Raw genomic sequence first — 15716 nt, 5'->3', positions numbered from 1 at the left:
GTCGGTTGTTCAGACGGACTAGCTTGGAGTCAGACAGGAGATACATTGGTCCTAACAAACACACAAACTACTGATCATTTATTTGTTTGTCCTACAGGTTGTTTTTGTAGCCATTTTGCTTCACAGTCACTTGGAGTGCAGGGAACCTCTCTTGATCCCAATCTTGTCCTTATACATGGGAGCACTTGTCCGATGTACCACATTATGCCTCGGATACTACAGGAACATACATGATGTAATTCCTGACAGAAGTGGGCCTGAAATGGGGGTATGTCTTAATACTTCGTGCTTTTTCAAATTCAATAATCTTAAAGTTGCTTTTTGTGTTATAAAACTGCATTAAATTACTGTGCATGAAGGGCCTCCTCTCTATTCTGCAGGAAAAAACCATTTTCACTTAAAGAGGCATGGTAGAAAATATTCCAGCAACTGTGTACTGTGGGACAGATGTGCTGTCTACTGAGCACCTCTGTACTGAGCTTTATACTGAGCTGTAAGACAGCACAGCATGAACTGACTGGACACCTTATTTCACAGGGAATAGGGTCTCAAAATTCCTCATTTTCCCCGAATGTCATATTGGTTTTCACGTATCTTTGTCTGGCAGCCAGAACAAATTATGCAGATAGATACCTTATGCATTATTTATTGAGATCCATGACACAGCTTCTTTTGAATCAGTATTGCTAAAGAGTGAAAATATTTTAGGTTCCTCATATTGAAAACTATTGTAATGAATGTACCAGACTGACAATGGGTGGGAAAAGCAAAAATCCGTTCTCTGTGCTTTTGATTCAGTTCTGCCATGTTCTTTTCCAAACCCCCTTCTTTTTTTTTTTTTTTTTTTTATTTGCTTTTTCCTATGTGTTGCAGGGAGAGGCTACGATAAGGAAGATGCTGAGTTTCTGGTGGCCTTTGGCATTAATTTTGGCAACTCAGCGAATAAGTAGGCCCATTGTCAACCTTTTTGTCTCCCGGGACCTCGGTGGCAGTTCTTCAGCCACAGAGGTAAGAGATTCATTGCTCTCTATTACTGCAAATGATCATTTACATGGAGTTACCTCCGTGTTTCTTTTCTCAGCCATGCTGACAAGAAAAAAATGCCTTGTCTCTTTATCCTTGAAGAGAGTGCTTGGATTCTTACCATGAGGGTTTCTGCCAGGCCTAGTGGGACCTCACCCTCAACAAGAGCAGTAGAATTTTTTCACTGAGCAGTTTGTGCATCCCAGGTTTTCATGCTTTACATATTAGTACATATGCTCCTGATCATTCATATCCCAGAAATTTTAGGACTTATCAGCAGTCCCATGTTCCTCTGTTTCCTGTCATGTGTATTTATGGCTGTGCAAACTGATGTGAAGCTGCTATTAGAAGTCAGTGCATCACACGGAATTGGGTAGAGGCTGAAGGAAGCACGTAAAAAAAAATTGTCTCCTGATTGCGATATGAAATGCACCCTGTTTCTCTTGAGGAATTTCACATTACTCCAGTAGTCACCTACAGGTGATGGGAGATGGACTTTGATTTTAATGCAGAGACTTCACCAATGCTCACCATCAGCTGACCTGTTCTTTTAAGAAGTCAGGGGGACCTTTGCTGCCAGTTTCAGTGGGAGGATGTCTAGGTCCATGCAGTCGTTAGCAAATCTCTCATGTTCTTTCTATAGAAAAAATAAAGCTGTAAGATACTACATGGAAAGGAAAATTCAAACAACTGATGTCTAACAAAAGTTCTGTCAGCACTGCTAAGTTGACATATTTGATACTGTGTACTTCACTCACCCAGGAGTTGCCAGTGACTGCAAATAATCAGTGGTGGAGAGACAATTTAGGAAATGTAATGCTTTTACATGTGTAAATCAGGAATCAGTCTATATGTTAATATCAGTCTCAGAAAAAGAGGAGCCAGAGTGGGTTAGCAGAAATAAGTTTTGCATTTCTTGGTAACTTTTGATTTTAGATATATCACATTTGACAGCTAGACAATTGCATTGTGTTGCTATTAGGATGACTCAAACCTGTCATAGCTGGTGGTCTGCTGGCCTTTTTACAGTAACAGTAATGGTCCCATTTCAACTTCCTCTGATTTCTGAAATAATTGCCTCTGAAAAGGGAGGTACTGGCAACACAGATAACATATATTTCTGGAACATCAGTGTACACAGGAATTTCATAGGTCCCCTGTTCAATAATATCAGCAACTTCAGGTGTGGACAGGAGGTCCCTGTGAAGGGCTAGGCTGTAGCATGTTCGTGAGGACAAGTCCACTTGCATGACCAGCTCCCACTGCTTCTGTCTGGACTGCCAGCACAGTCATGGTGATTGGGGTACCTTTTTTTGGTGTTGCCTTTGATGGGGGACCTTTTCATCTGTCAAATACAGGTTCTAGACATTTAGGAAAGCTTTCATGCCATTTTTGGGGATTCCACCAACTGGGGAAAAATACTGGAAGAAAAATCACTGCTAAAACCTTTGATAGTTTAAGTGGAATCTAGCATACCAAATGTGTTAGTGAAATACTGTTTTCTTTAATAGTTACTGTGTCTTTGCAGTCTTTTTGGATTTCATCAAGAAAATAAGCAAAGTGTCTTTTATATTCGTTATTCGATTTAACCTAGTTAGATTGCATAGAGATGGAAGTTCTGCTGAAAATACAATAATGGGAGTGGGATTGCAATTAAAAAGGGGTGCTGTCTTAAAATTCCAGTTTGTTTTCTTTGAACCAATAACTCTTTCAAGGTACATTAAACATTATTAAAGCTATTATTAACATGGAATAATCTATCCCACTCTCTTCCTCTCTGTGGATATCACTACTTTCCTCCTTTTTAAACAGCACACGGAACAAATTAGCTTGCTACACGGTCCCATGTTTGTATAGACCTTTTAACCAAGCAAGGACAGCAATTGCATTTGTAATGAGAAAACGGGTTCAGATATAACCAAGAAAGAGTGCATCAAAAGTTTAGGAGTGAAACAGAGACATCATTACTTTAAAAAAGTCTTTCTTAATGCTACCATTTCCAGATGTAAAATGAACCTGACTTGAAGTGGATTGTGTCAGATCTGAACCTGCAAACAAAAGGCCATCAAACACTTTGATTTCTGGCATTAAGAGTCAGGCAGTTCTGTACAGATGCACACTTAGTCTCTGAGGACTAGAAAACTTGGGGTGACCACAGATTCCAGGCAGCTACAGGAAGAGCTCCCTAAACACCCTTCCTATGTGAAAGACATGAAGTACATGTATTTGGACTTTTTCTTTAGAAATCGGAAATATCAGCAAAATCTTTAATATATTAATATGCGGGGTGGGGGTGTGTGTGTTATATCTTTGATGCACCTCTTGGACTGCACTTGTGAAAGTACAAAAGGGCCTAGTTTTAAACAAATGATGGCCACTCTGATGGTCTTTCTGAAACAAAGAGCTTCCATTTACCTGACTGGTTTCTTGCTGTGTCAAGGTCAATGTGGTGATATTGGTAGGAAATGGCATCCTGTGTCAGTTTAACTGCTCTGTTCAAAGATTTGAAGTTCGTGTTTCCCTGTCTGTCTTCATAGGCAGTGGCGATCCTGACAGCTACGTATCCTGTGGGACACATGCCGTATGGCTGGCTGACAGAGATCAGAGCAGTATACCCTGCTTTTGACAAGGTGAGTGCCCATGCTGGAGGTATAATAAATACCTTTTTTCTATTTTCGCATGCATGGTCCTGCTCTTTCTCTCTGTTACATTTTAATCTAGGGGTGGCTTCAGTGATGTCAGAGGAATTTCTGCCAAACAAACGTGAAGAAAATTAGTTCATGGCTCCATAATCAAGTGTAACAGATTATTTTAAAAATAAACCAACCAAAGATTACATAGGGCTCTATTAATGGCCATCTATTGTCTTGCTTCTCTTTACTTTTGCTTTTGCTGCCTATTGTTCCTTGTCCCACTGATAAGGTTTCCTTAAAATCCTAGTTAAAATGAATTGCATTTTGGTGTCTTCAAGCTGTGGTCTGATTTATGGTTTTAACCTTAGCTCCATGTTACAAGGTATTAAGCTACCTTTTGAATAGATAGGTGCTGTATTTTTTAGGATTAAAAAAAAAAGTCCTCACTTACTCACTATGATGTAGCTACTTAGCTAATGAAACGATTGCTCACAAAGTGTCCATCAGTGAGTGAGCAAGCTCACGTCTCTGCTGCAGATTCTGCAGTATCTCTCAAATGGGTTTGGGTTCATTTGCTCAGTATTTAGCAAAGGTTGTTTCATAGACTGACAGTAACACAGATAACATAATTTTTTTCAGTAGCACTGGTTTAGCTGACCAAGACTATGAAGATTTTTGTTGGCAAGTCATGTAATTACATAAGCATAGTAGGACTGCTCCTGGAATTGAGCACAGAGTAAATATATAACCAAAATTAATTTTGTTTAGACACTTTTTTTGCTCGGTTTTAGAACTGGTACTCACTAGCCCATATGTTGTGCGAAGAACATTTGTGTCCTGTGACCATCTTAATTCAAATGCCAGATCCCCTCCTTCCCTTTATTTACCAATTAGTAACTGAACTTTCTGGTTCCAAGTACCGATGAAAAAAAATGTTTGCTTGCTGTGGGATGTACTTAACTGAAGCAAACCCTGTTTGGTACGACCCACCATATTTCTGAGTATTTAAAAACAAAACAAAGAAAGTAAAATCAGTCGTAACTTCCTAACTTGCCTGTGTGCAACTAAATTGACCTGTCAGATAAAATGTTACATGCAGGCTTTCTCAGAGGTCATGCTACTGAAAAGGAACTGCAGATGAAAAACCAATAACCTGTAAGTTAAAAATGTTTTGGAACAGGAAACACAAGGGCTGCTAACCTCATCTGTTAGAGCCACAGTCAAAAGCACTATTGCCAAGCAAAATTAGCAGCTATTAAGACTCCTAAATTCAGGTCTCGTTTAGCTGGTGGAAGACGTGCTGACAACTTTAGTGGTGACAGGATTAGACCATGATTTGTCTGCTTGCTGATTTCAGTTAAAAGGCTTCTCATAGAGCCCTTGTGGAAAAAAAGTGAGGAAGAAAAAGCCAGGATAAGACGTAGATAGGTACAGTTTATCTAATTGCCAGAAAAGTATATAATGGGGATTTTAGTTGCCTGTTTTAAGAGCAGTTTGGCATAAAATGTGCTAGCTAAGGTAGCAGCAGCATAAAGGGTCTCATCCTGGCAACCTTGTGTGCAAATGCCTTCACCAAACCAGAAACCCACAGTGGGTTTTTTTTTATATTGCTGTGAGAATTGCTTTACTCTTGGTCCCATGTCATTCGCATGTCACCGTGCCTTTCAAAAGCTTTGTTTCCTTAAGCTAAAGCTTTCTCAGAGGAGTCCAGGTAGAAGCACATTTTATTTCTGGACTCTGTAAAGCTTCCACTGTGATTTTCAGATGCTGAAACAATTTGCATGCATGCAAACTCAGAAAGCTGGCAATGCTGGTGATCATCAGAAGCACACTGCTATGCCTTAGCTAACTGATGGTACTTGGGATCCAGATAGTGTGCCCCTCTTCAGTGGCTCTACTGGAGAAGTCTGCTTCTTGTCTTCAAAGGGAAATTGTTGCCTCTGTTCACATTTGTAAGAGGCACGCAGGGTCCTGCTTCAGTCTTTTATAAGACTCTGTGTCCAGAGCAACTTCATAGCCTAGCAATTACACTCAGGTTGAGGGTTACTGCTGATTTTCTGAAAGACAGCAGGCATATTCTAGTTCTGTGCTCTTTCTGCTGTTTTATATGGTGATGATGCCTTTACTCTTAATGGCCTGTGCCATCTGATTCAGACCAACAATACTGACTGTGAGAGGACTTGTGAATGATATTTATCTGATTAATAAATGAGAATGGATACTCTCTTTGCTCCGTAATCTGCATAGTGTTTTGATCCAAGAACTAGATGGTGTGCAAGAGATAGGAATAAAGAGTATGTGGTCAAGAGTCAGAGCAAAGGGCAGAATAAATCAAGGGCAGAGTTAGCAGCAGCAAGGTAGGACCAAACGAGAGTCCTTTTTATTCACAGCCCTTTTGGATGGCTGGATTTGTGTGTGCTCTCTGTTATTTTAGCCTTGTTAGAAAGTTGAGCCACGCAACAGAGTTTGTTCAAACACTTGCAAGCGATTCTCATTCTCATCCTTATATATGTGAGGCCTACAAAGTATTTCTTCAGAAACACAAGAAATAACAATAGATGCATGAATAAAATGTTTGCAGAGAGTTTTCAACACGTGTTCCCAAAACCAGCAGATATGGGAGTTGCTTCCTTCTTTAGGGTCTGGGTTGTCTACGTGGATTGTCATGAACCCAAACTTCCAAGCAGATATTTAGGCAGGACTGTGGGGCTGTCTGTTGCTTCACCGATCTCCACAAAAGCTTTAAACTGCAAAATTCCATCAACTAGTGGAATGTGAAATGGTGTACTCTTCACAGACCTCACGTTTGGTTTGTCCACTCCCAAGATGTATTTGCATAAGTTTCTGTTTCTCTTATGAGCAACTTCAGTAAAGGAGGCTGACCATGTGACAGATACTGCTGTTCTACCTGAGTTACATCAAGGATGAATAAATGTTGTACCACATCTCAAGGTGCAGGTTTTGTCAGCATGGGCGCACACTTGTGTATTTCAAGCAGCTCCAGGGTAAATGCAATAGGTGACCCAACAGCCTATTGCTACAGGGCTCCTAATGGCACCCTGCTTTTGATATCCCATCCTCTCCTTTCACAGACCATTTAGTTTGTTTTTGTGTTCCCTGAGGGCAATTTTAAATCTTCAGCTTCATTTGCTATATTGGACATTTGGAAGAGGGCTTTTGTTGTTGTTTTAAATAAAACTTGGCTGCCATGTGAGTACAGGGCCCATGTTCAAGGTAGAACATCTAATAGTCCTAATTATGTTCTGTTCATTAAGCTGCATTAACAGAGCCAGCTGTTCCAGGAACTTTGTTTATATTACCTACTTGTCTAATTGTATCAGTAAGGGTGCTGGCATTGGTGTATGGATTTGCTACCACTCTGGTAAAACGGAATGCAATCCTCTTTTTCCTGTGAAAACATGCTACAGGCTTTAAACTGAGGTAAAAAAAAATCACATGGAGTTTCCTTAGAAAGAGCCACCACCCTTTTTCAAAGCTGAATTTGTTAAATAGGACTCACTCCTTAGAAAAGTAGGGAGGTTACTCAGCGTTCGGTGACCATAGGAGCAGTTGCTGTCAGTTTAAGCGGAAGATATTCTGTGGTGGTACAAAGTACTCAGAAGGCACGAGGTTAAAAAGCAGACAAGCAAAGGCGGACATGCAAGAGCACAGACAGTCAGGCCCAACCCGTGACCCTGGTGCCGTCAGCGTCCCAGTAGTCTGGAGCCAAGCTAATGCTCATTATCTCTTTCTCTTACCCTAGAATAACCCCAGCAATAAATTGGTGAACACCAACAGCACCGTCACAGCGACACATATCAAGAAATTCACTTTTGTGTGCATGGCATTATCCTTAACGGTAAGAAACCTTTGTTCAACCCTTTGGCTTTCAACTCAACCAGAAAATTATCTCCTCTACCTAATGCTAAAAGAACTAGCGGTTCAAGAAAGGTGAGTTGTCTTTTCTTACGGAGCTCTGTTGCATTTATCTGGAGGAGGAAGTGTGATCATAATACTGGAGCACTAGGAAAATAAGCTGTCATTAACTCAGGCTAGATATCTTAAGGGCTAGAATTATTTTATTTCATTCTCAGTACTTTTCATTTCAAATCGGTCTCCACATGCAAGGAGATCTATCAGAGATCTTTTTTTTTTTTTTTTTCTTAATGAACAAAACCGCTGGTAACCAGCACGTCAGGGAAATGAAAGACCACGTTTGTCTCACGTGCAGCCTGTACCCAGGCGTCCGTCAGCTGCTGTGGATGGTGGGAAAGGCAGCACATGTGGGAACGGCCATAGCTATTCCCTGCCCCTCACACAGCACTGGCTTTCCATGCTGGGGTTACTTTCATGCTTGTTGGTTTCGTTTACTCTCAAAATGAGCTAAAAAGGGCAATCTCAGAGGTGGTGCTGACACTGGCAAAAGGATCTAAAGCCTCGCCTGTGCTGGGAGGCATTGCAAGGGGCTGACATTCAGGGAGAAATTTTGCTGCAGCGTCTCAAAATGGCCAGCTTGCACAAACATACAGTGCGTCTTCCCCAAGAAAACTGTTTCTGCACAAGTCTTCTTAGCAACAAACAGGCAGTTGTTGAAGAAAACTCATGCAGGTGGTGAGGATCATAGCAAATAATGGAGCAGATGACCAGGGTAAATCCAACTCATGTTTCTACACAGGATGGATTTACATTAGTGCTTGGAGCTGGTCAACCCACCCTGTTTCCACTTGAGGTGGACTTGCATTAGCAACCGTAGCTCTGTCCATGACAGTCGTTAGCAGATTTGTGATCTGTCCATGGTGTCCTAAGGAGTCCTGGGCTGGCTCCTGTGATGGCACCACCAGGCGCCAGGACCACCAGGGTCAGTCATGGCAGGGGCTGGCAGCCAGGGCCGGTCCCACCCCCAGCCAGGAGCTTTATCCCCAGTGTTGAGCACTTTCTGTGGAGTGGCTGGCTGCTTTATAACTCTCTTCTCCCCATGTTCACAAATTTCCTGTTGAGTATCGGAGGGCTGACATAATTTCTCACTCCCCTTCATTTTAGTGTAGAGACTTTCTGATTTAGTTGCACGTGGCCTATACACGAGGAGAAACTAATTTACATCAAAGGAAATCTTGCAGTACACAAGCCTGAAGTATTTGTAACCATCCCCCGCCACTTGTCACATCCTGAGAAAGCGGGATGTGGTACTCTGTCTTACTTCACAATTGAAAATTAAGCGATTCCATCCATACAGAACTGAATTAGATTTCCTCAGCTCTTTATTTCGTATACTTTTTCCCTAAACAGCTACAACTGGCCACCATCAAACACAGAATTGCATGAGCCAATGTGGCATGTCTTCTATTAATTTCCTAGACTTAAACTTGAACAATTTTCATGTGGCTTAGAGACCAACAGCTCTGGTTCTAACTTGGATTTCCTACAGCATGTAATGGAGACACATACCCCTCCACTGAACTGGCCATTGTCTGGAGACTTTCCACAGCTCACACGTTACTTACCATCACACACACTGAGGTTTTCTCTTGTGTGCTGTGCCAGGCTGAGGTTATGTTCTGTACAGCTGGAGCCTCCCTTGAAGTCTGTCAGTGTTGTTACAGACGCGTGAAGGGAACAGCTTTCCTCTTTATAAACTGTTCTGAGAATAGTTTCACTCTGAAAGCTTTCTCTGAACTGATCATTTTCTTAACCCTTTTAGGCATTTGTCAGCTTACTGGAGTTCTGATCATGAACTTCTCACATTACTATCACCATCTTCTGCAGAGTAATTTTTAATTACTTCAACAGCCTTTTTTTTTTTTTTTGCAACTTCACAGGATATTTTTTTCCCCAAAATTCTCCATAGTACTTTCAAGGGCAGTTCTTTCATAAGCTCATCATGAGAGATTTATCCACACTGCAGTTCCAGAAACACTTTTGAGGTCCATAGCTTTTCCTGTCCTGTTTCTATTTTTGCCTACTAGTGACAGATTCTTAGGATTGCTTGTCAACAGACAGAGCAGAAAAATAGACACGTGAGCTCTAAAAACTCAGTTTGGTTCAAGGGCCTGAGCCTGCAAATGGTTCAGCACACAAGCTCAGTAGATGTTGGTACGAGTCAATTTATCACGTGCCACACATTCTAAGGAACTGGACTTCAAATTTGTCTCTCTCACAGCCAGCTCAGATGGCCACTGTAGCTGAGCTTTCGCAGTCATTGGTGATTGCTGTGTTTTTCTGGAGGGACTCTACTGCAATGAGTGGCATCACCATTGGTAACACCTTGTTCTTGGGGATCAGTGAGAAAGCGGGAAACAGGCACCCAGGCTGACGGAGAGAGCAAAACAAGTCAAATACTTAGACACATCATGTGAATGCATTCTCCAGTGGGTGATCTATAGGAGGATTCAGGAAGATGGAAAGATAAAGGAAGTCCATTAACCACTGGAAAAAATAACAGTGAAACTTTTAGTATGAGCAGCAACCATGCAGGAAAGTACCCTTCCAGTGTAAAATTCTGGAAAACCTCTCAATCATTGAAGACATGCTTTTTCATAGAGTTGGAAGAAAAATGTCCTACTTGCTTCCACAGACCAGTCATACCTGCACAAGAAGTACTATAAACCTACTAGTGCAGCAGAAGCCCTTTTTCACTCTTGTTGGTAGTGGCGGTATTGGGTCAGAGTAGAAAAAAAGGCACAGTTCTGTTAAGAAACATAAGTTGAGGGGGGTTTAAATCTTCATGGGATCTGAAAGGCTGCACTTGAGCCTTCCCAGGCTGACTGGAGAGCATGCAAATAGGTTCTGCCAAGTGTAATCATAAGTACTGTCTTACGGCTCTGAAGCATCAGGCAGGTATCAAAGCTGCTTCTTCGGAAACTGGGAATTGGTTGTATTGTTTAGTGAAAAACATGTAGACAAGCTCTTTTATTTAAAGGCTGTAAATAGAAGCCATTGGACTCCCAATGCGTAAGAGAGCTGATGTGATTAGTCATATTGACACAGCTTTGGTTGTAAGGAAGCAGTGACTCCTTCCAACAGCCCTATTTTGTGGCTATGTAACTGAATGTAAACTTTATATAGCAGAAGGAAGGGTCTCAGCTGAAGAATTTTGCCCATACAATTAAGAGACTGGTTCTGATTTTTAAAAATAAGGCATGCTTGGTAAAATAAAATTAAAAAAAATCTCAGCTTAAAGAGTGTGCATAAAGCTGCTTGCAGTTATTTGCTAATTTACTGCCATTAGGCACTTCAGGAAAAAATGCTTCATTTTATATATAAGTAGAGATAACGCTTTGACTACAAGACTTCCTGCCATTGCCAGAGAAGGCTGTTGAAGAACTAAACTCCTTTGGTTCAATGCTAGACCTGTTCAGATGACCTTACAATTCAGCCCTGAGATCACTGCATACTTGTAAACTAAGTGAAGACACAGACTGATGAGAAGGAAAACTGCTGCATTTCTAGCACACATCCCTTTGGTTGTGGGATGTGTCAGCCTCAGTATAGTGAAGAAATCCCAAAATAATTTGTCTGGGTGCTAAATTACTGCATTTCTCCATTGCAGCAAAGGTTTACTTTGTCAAGGAGGGCATTCCCTTGCTTGTAAGCCGTGCACAGAGAGGTGGGCTGTGCAAGGAGTGAGCTACTCAAGGGAACCCTGCCTTACCCAGCAGGAGTAACAACAAATAGGCTGCACTTCAGCAGGTTTATTTTTAGAATAGTGGTAGTGTCTCTGAGCTCAGACATGTAGACAAGTATAGACAGTGCAGAATTCAGGGGGTTTCCAAGGCAGCCTGTAGGGCACAGCTACTGCCAAATTACCTTTCTCTTTCTTTCCTTTTTGTTTTTTTTTTTTTTCCCCCCTTCATTCTGTCTCCATTCTCTAGTTGAGCTCTTCCTTAAGTCTTCTGCAATGATACAGAAGTTGCAGTCAGTTAAGTTCCTTTCCCCTGGCTAATGTTAGCTTCTGGCAGCCATGTGATTAGCATTTGCTCATCTGCCTCTGAGCTACAAGGCTTTCCAGGCTGATTTCATGTTAGTTAGTGCCTGCTATCAGGAATTGATGAGCAGAGGGCTCCTTTGGGAGGGCACAGGCTCCGTCGCTGCACCTGCTGCTGCCCACTCCATGTGGCAGTCATAGCCATGCCCTCATGCACATGTCTGTGTGCGTACCCTGTGCAAGTCAGTGAAGCTGAGTGCCCTGAGGTGAAAGCAGGCCATCGATTGTGCAAGCAGCTATAGGGAAAGTGGGACATTTAACTCTGAGGGGACTGCACGTGGTGGCATCTGTTCATATCTCTGTCAGCTTGGAAGGCAAGCGATGCCTTACAAGAGATGTGAGCACCCTCATATAAGTGACTGCCACTGGGGTAAAAGCGTGGCTGGCTGAAGCAAGATCATTGCATGAGGAGCATACACGATGCCGATCACAGAAAGCAGCTTCTCAGAGACCACTGTGAAAGTTCCCTAGCTCATCATCACTAAGAGTGGTCTGTAATTACTTGTTTGTTTATACCAGGGAAGGAGCAATCAGTTCTTACAGCAGTAGTTAGTGAACTATGCTATTCAGTTCAGCTTCCTCTTCAAGCATCCTCAGGTGGGACAGACCACGGTGCTTTAGGGATACATTTCCAAACACCGCTCCTGTTAGTGGCACGGTTCCCGTTAACTAAAGCATCACCAAGACACGTGACCTGTGGTATCTTCGTATTCTTGAGTGCTTTATGTATTACAACAGATTTTCCCTTACCAATAAGACAGGCTCAAGGTGGCAAGGCGGACATGCTGTGCGTACCATGTCACGTTCATCTGTCTGTCACCAAGTTAACGCACAGCAGGAGACTTGCACAGTACTCCTCTATTTTAACACATGTTCTATTAGAAACAGCTGAAAGCTCTTTCCGGCTTTTAAGTGTAGTAGTACCAGTGCTATTATAAAAGGCACTTCAATGCGGTTTTGCTTTTTTTGTAAATGGACACATAGTTATGGACAAACAGGAAAAGTAGCAGTTTCCATGAATAAACAGACTGATTAAGGGGAGGAGCTAACTGTGTAGAATGCTATCTTATATTTAATCAGTGGACACCACTTAAGAAACAAAATTCAGATGTTCAAGTTTACCTTGTGATTTTTCATTCCTTTCTATTCCAAAAGGAGACTGAAAGATAAAGTGGAGGTAAAGGTTTCACATTTATGCTCAGATATGTGTATGGGTTGTGCAAGGCTTACCAATTTTAGATTTACTTGTTACAAACGACTGGTAGTAACTGTAAAACACTTTTATAAAAAACAATCGTTCCATGAAGTTTCAACTACAATGAATGCTCAGGCACTGAAGCTCAGCAAACTGATATGCATCAGTTGTGTTGTGATAACCAAATTCAAACGCCAGGTAACCTGCATTGGATTTAAATCTCAGTGAAAGTTTACATTTAATGTACTTAGGAACAAACATCTGGTCAGTTTACTAGTTTATATGTTTGGGCCTGAGAGTTGAATATGTGTGTGTCAATATATGTCAAAATGTCATCTGCTTTATAGTCAGGTGATTGAGGAGTCTAATGATAACTTTAAAATGTTTCTGATACTGACAATATTACTTTGTATATTCTAATTAGACCACTTTTTATATTCTGTAATAAAATATTACAGCTTTTTTAGATAGAATGTAATAATTAGATTCATGTCTGAACTTTTTCACAGGGGAAGAAACACATACTGATTTCTAAGGGCTCCTGCTGATGAGCGTTTGTAGTTTAAGGAGTTACTATTGGCAACTGTCTCATTTCTTTCATTTGCTGGAGGTTATCAGCCCCTTAGGAAGAGCAGCACATGGGCATCGTGTCAGCTTTCTAGCGCTCACATCTTATAGCACAGCAGCATAAGCTACCATCAGTTGGCAGTTACCTTATATATTAACATATAGTGTATGTAATTATAAATATATATCTGATAAGTGTATAATACGCAGAGTGTTATTATATGTAATTATAAGGGGGGGGGGTTGTATTGTATTACAACGATCAGAAGTTTTAAGCTGCAGCATTTAACATGCTCGCCTGTGCATCTCTTATTTCCCCCAACCATGGGCAGAAAAGTGGGACAAAAAGACTGCTGGGGACCGCAGGCTCTTTAACTGATCCTGCAAGATTGAATAGAGGGACCCCATCAAAGTTTTAAAACAGAAGAGAGGGCTCCAGAGTAATAGGGGTTTTTTTGCTGGGTCCCTGTGATGGGATAATTCAGTTTCAGCCTGAAGAGGGGAGGAGAAAAGTCTTTGTTCATTTTGATGACAGTTTACTGTAAGCCATCCCATCATTTGCCTGATCTTCAGTCATCATCTGCTTGATTATCTTCTATAATTAATCATCAAGCACCTAGGAGATAAGAAGAAAACCCTGATCAAGAGCAAGGAAGTCAGTGTAACAGGGAAAATTCCCTATATGAAAGAACTAAAGTATTTGTACAGCTACAGAATACAGAACTCAGTAGTTGCTGCTTTCTTCTTAATTCTGTAAGAGCTAGAGCCAGTCACTGTGGAAGAGAAGCAGCTGTGTTTCATTCAGGCTGAGAAGCCTTGTCTGTTTAAAAGGCAAGTCCAGATGCCCAAGCTTTTGTGCTGTGCTTTGGATTTAGTTATGCCAAACTAGGGACTGCCAAGTGCATACCATCTGCCAACTCTCCTGTCCTGTTGATGTAGGCACTGGCAAATAAAATTGGAGCCTGCATGAGTGAAGACAGAATATTCATACCAGCTCAGTATATTATTGCAATAGCATTGCTTTATTGACGTATTCCCTGATGCTACGCAAACATTTTATACTCAACAGCTGTTTAATTTCCAAATTAAACATCAGCAAATCTTATTACCTAGCCATCAGTCCAGCAGCTGATTTTTCCCATGAGGGGCACCAAAGACTATCCAGTTTTCAGTAGACCCATTTGCTTTCAAATTTTCAATCTCTAGTCTAATAAATATGCCGGTTTATATCACTTTCTGCATTTACCAATAATTTCATTTTCCACATGATAAAGTATCCCAAGTAAGGCTCTTACATACATAAGACACTGATTTATTTGATGTTTTCAGCTATGCTGTCCTGCTGAACAATGAGACATACAGCAACTATTAGTAAAGGACAGAAGTTAAAGAATTCTTTGCATCTCTGCAGCAAGACCGACTGCTGTCTTACTAGGTATCCTTAGCTTGCATTCAAGGTGCTATGAGTTAGGCTTGCATGTTGAGAAACATCAAAGAAACATGTTCATGTTTCACTGATGAAACCTTGTGAAAGCAGAAGAGGAGTGTCCGTAGCGTGAAATAACTGCACAGCAGTTTGCTGCAGCGTGCAGCTCTCACTGGGTGTCAGCAGGTTGGTGCCTGGAGTCCCACACAGGGTGACATTTAGCCACCATGAATGCACTTAATGAGCTGCGATGCCTACAGAAGTATCATGCACTTCACTTTGTTTCCATCTTTGGAGACAGAACACTTCAAGGGTCTTACTTCAAGGCTGAGAGTCAGTGAATCGCATTCAGAACCTGACAGGAGATCAGCTTTAATTTTTAGATGCCTTAGGCAGCTTCACTGTAGCCAGAGGGTGTGCAAAGAAGTATTTTAAAATAGAATTTGCCACAAGCAGTATATGTGAACATACTTCCACAAAAATGCAGTTGTTTTTTTTCCCCCTTTCCTAAAGAAAATAAGGTCAGTTACCACTACTACTGTGAAGTGACCATGAGACTGTCAGGTACCAAGAAAACACAGGAATGCTAGAATTTATGCTGTCACCTTCATGCATTTGAGCAAACACAGTGAGAAGGTTTCTGTGTACACATGTGATTAACTTTGGTAAAGATCAACCTAGAGTAAAGCAAAATTATTTGGAAATTCTGACCAATGCAAGAGACTATCAGGACTTTTACTCCATTATTCCTCCTTTACTCTCACTTGAAAGTTCTTTAGCCAAGTATCTGCCTCCTCATCTCTATGGTTTTGGTTCAGACGCTGGGAAGGAGAACAAGAAAAAAATTGTTTCTGTTTCCTTGTGACTGATGCCACAGTTTTCCTCTGTGTA

General features: G+C 41.3%; 1 protein-coding gene across 1 annotated transcript in view; it reads left to right on the top strand.

The window, feature by feature from the left end:
* The window catches only part of ANKH (ANKH inorganic pyrophosphate transport regulator), a 105563-nt gene that overhangs the window by 75567 nt on the left and 14280 nt on the right, over positions 1 to 15716 (top strand). The window contains exons 5-8 of the mRNA XM_040586223.1: positions 98 to 268; positions 874 to 1008; positions 3561 to 3653; positions 7420 to 7515. Coding sequence (XP_040442157.1) covers positions 98 to 268; positions 874 to 1008; positions 3561 to 3653; positions 7420 to 7515 — 495 coding nt within the window. The remainder of the gene's footprint in view (positions 1 to 97; positions 269 to 873; positions 1009 to 3560; positions 3654 to 7419; positions 7516 to 15716) is intronic.

This window comes from Falco naumanni, chromosome 3, assembly GCF_017639655.2.
Source record: "Falco naumanni isolate bFalNau1 chromosome 3, bFalNau1.pat, whole genome shotgun sequence".
Lineage (NCBI taxonomy): Eukaryota > Metazoa > Chordata > Aves > Falconiformes > Falconidae > Falco > Falco naumanni.
This window is presented reverse-complemented; position numbering and strand designations above follow the sequence as displayed.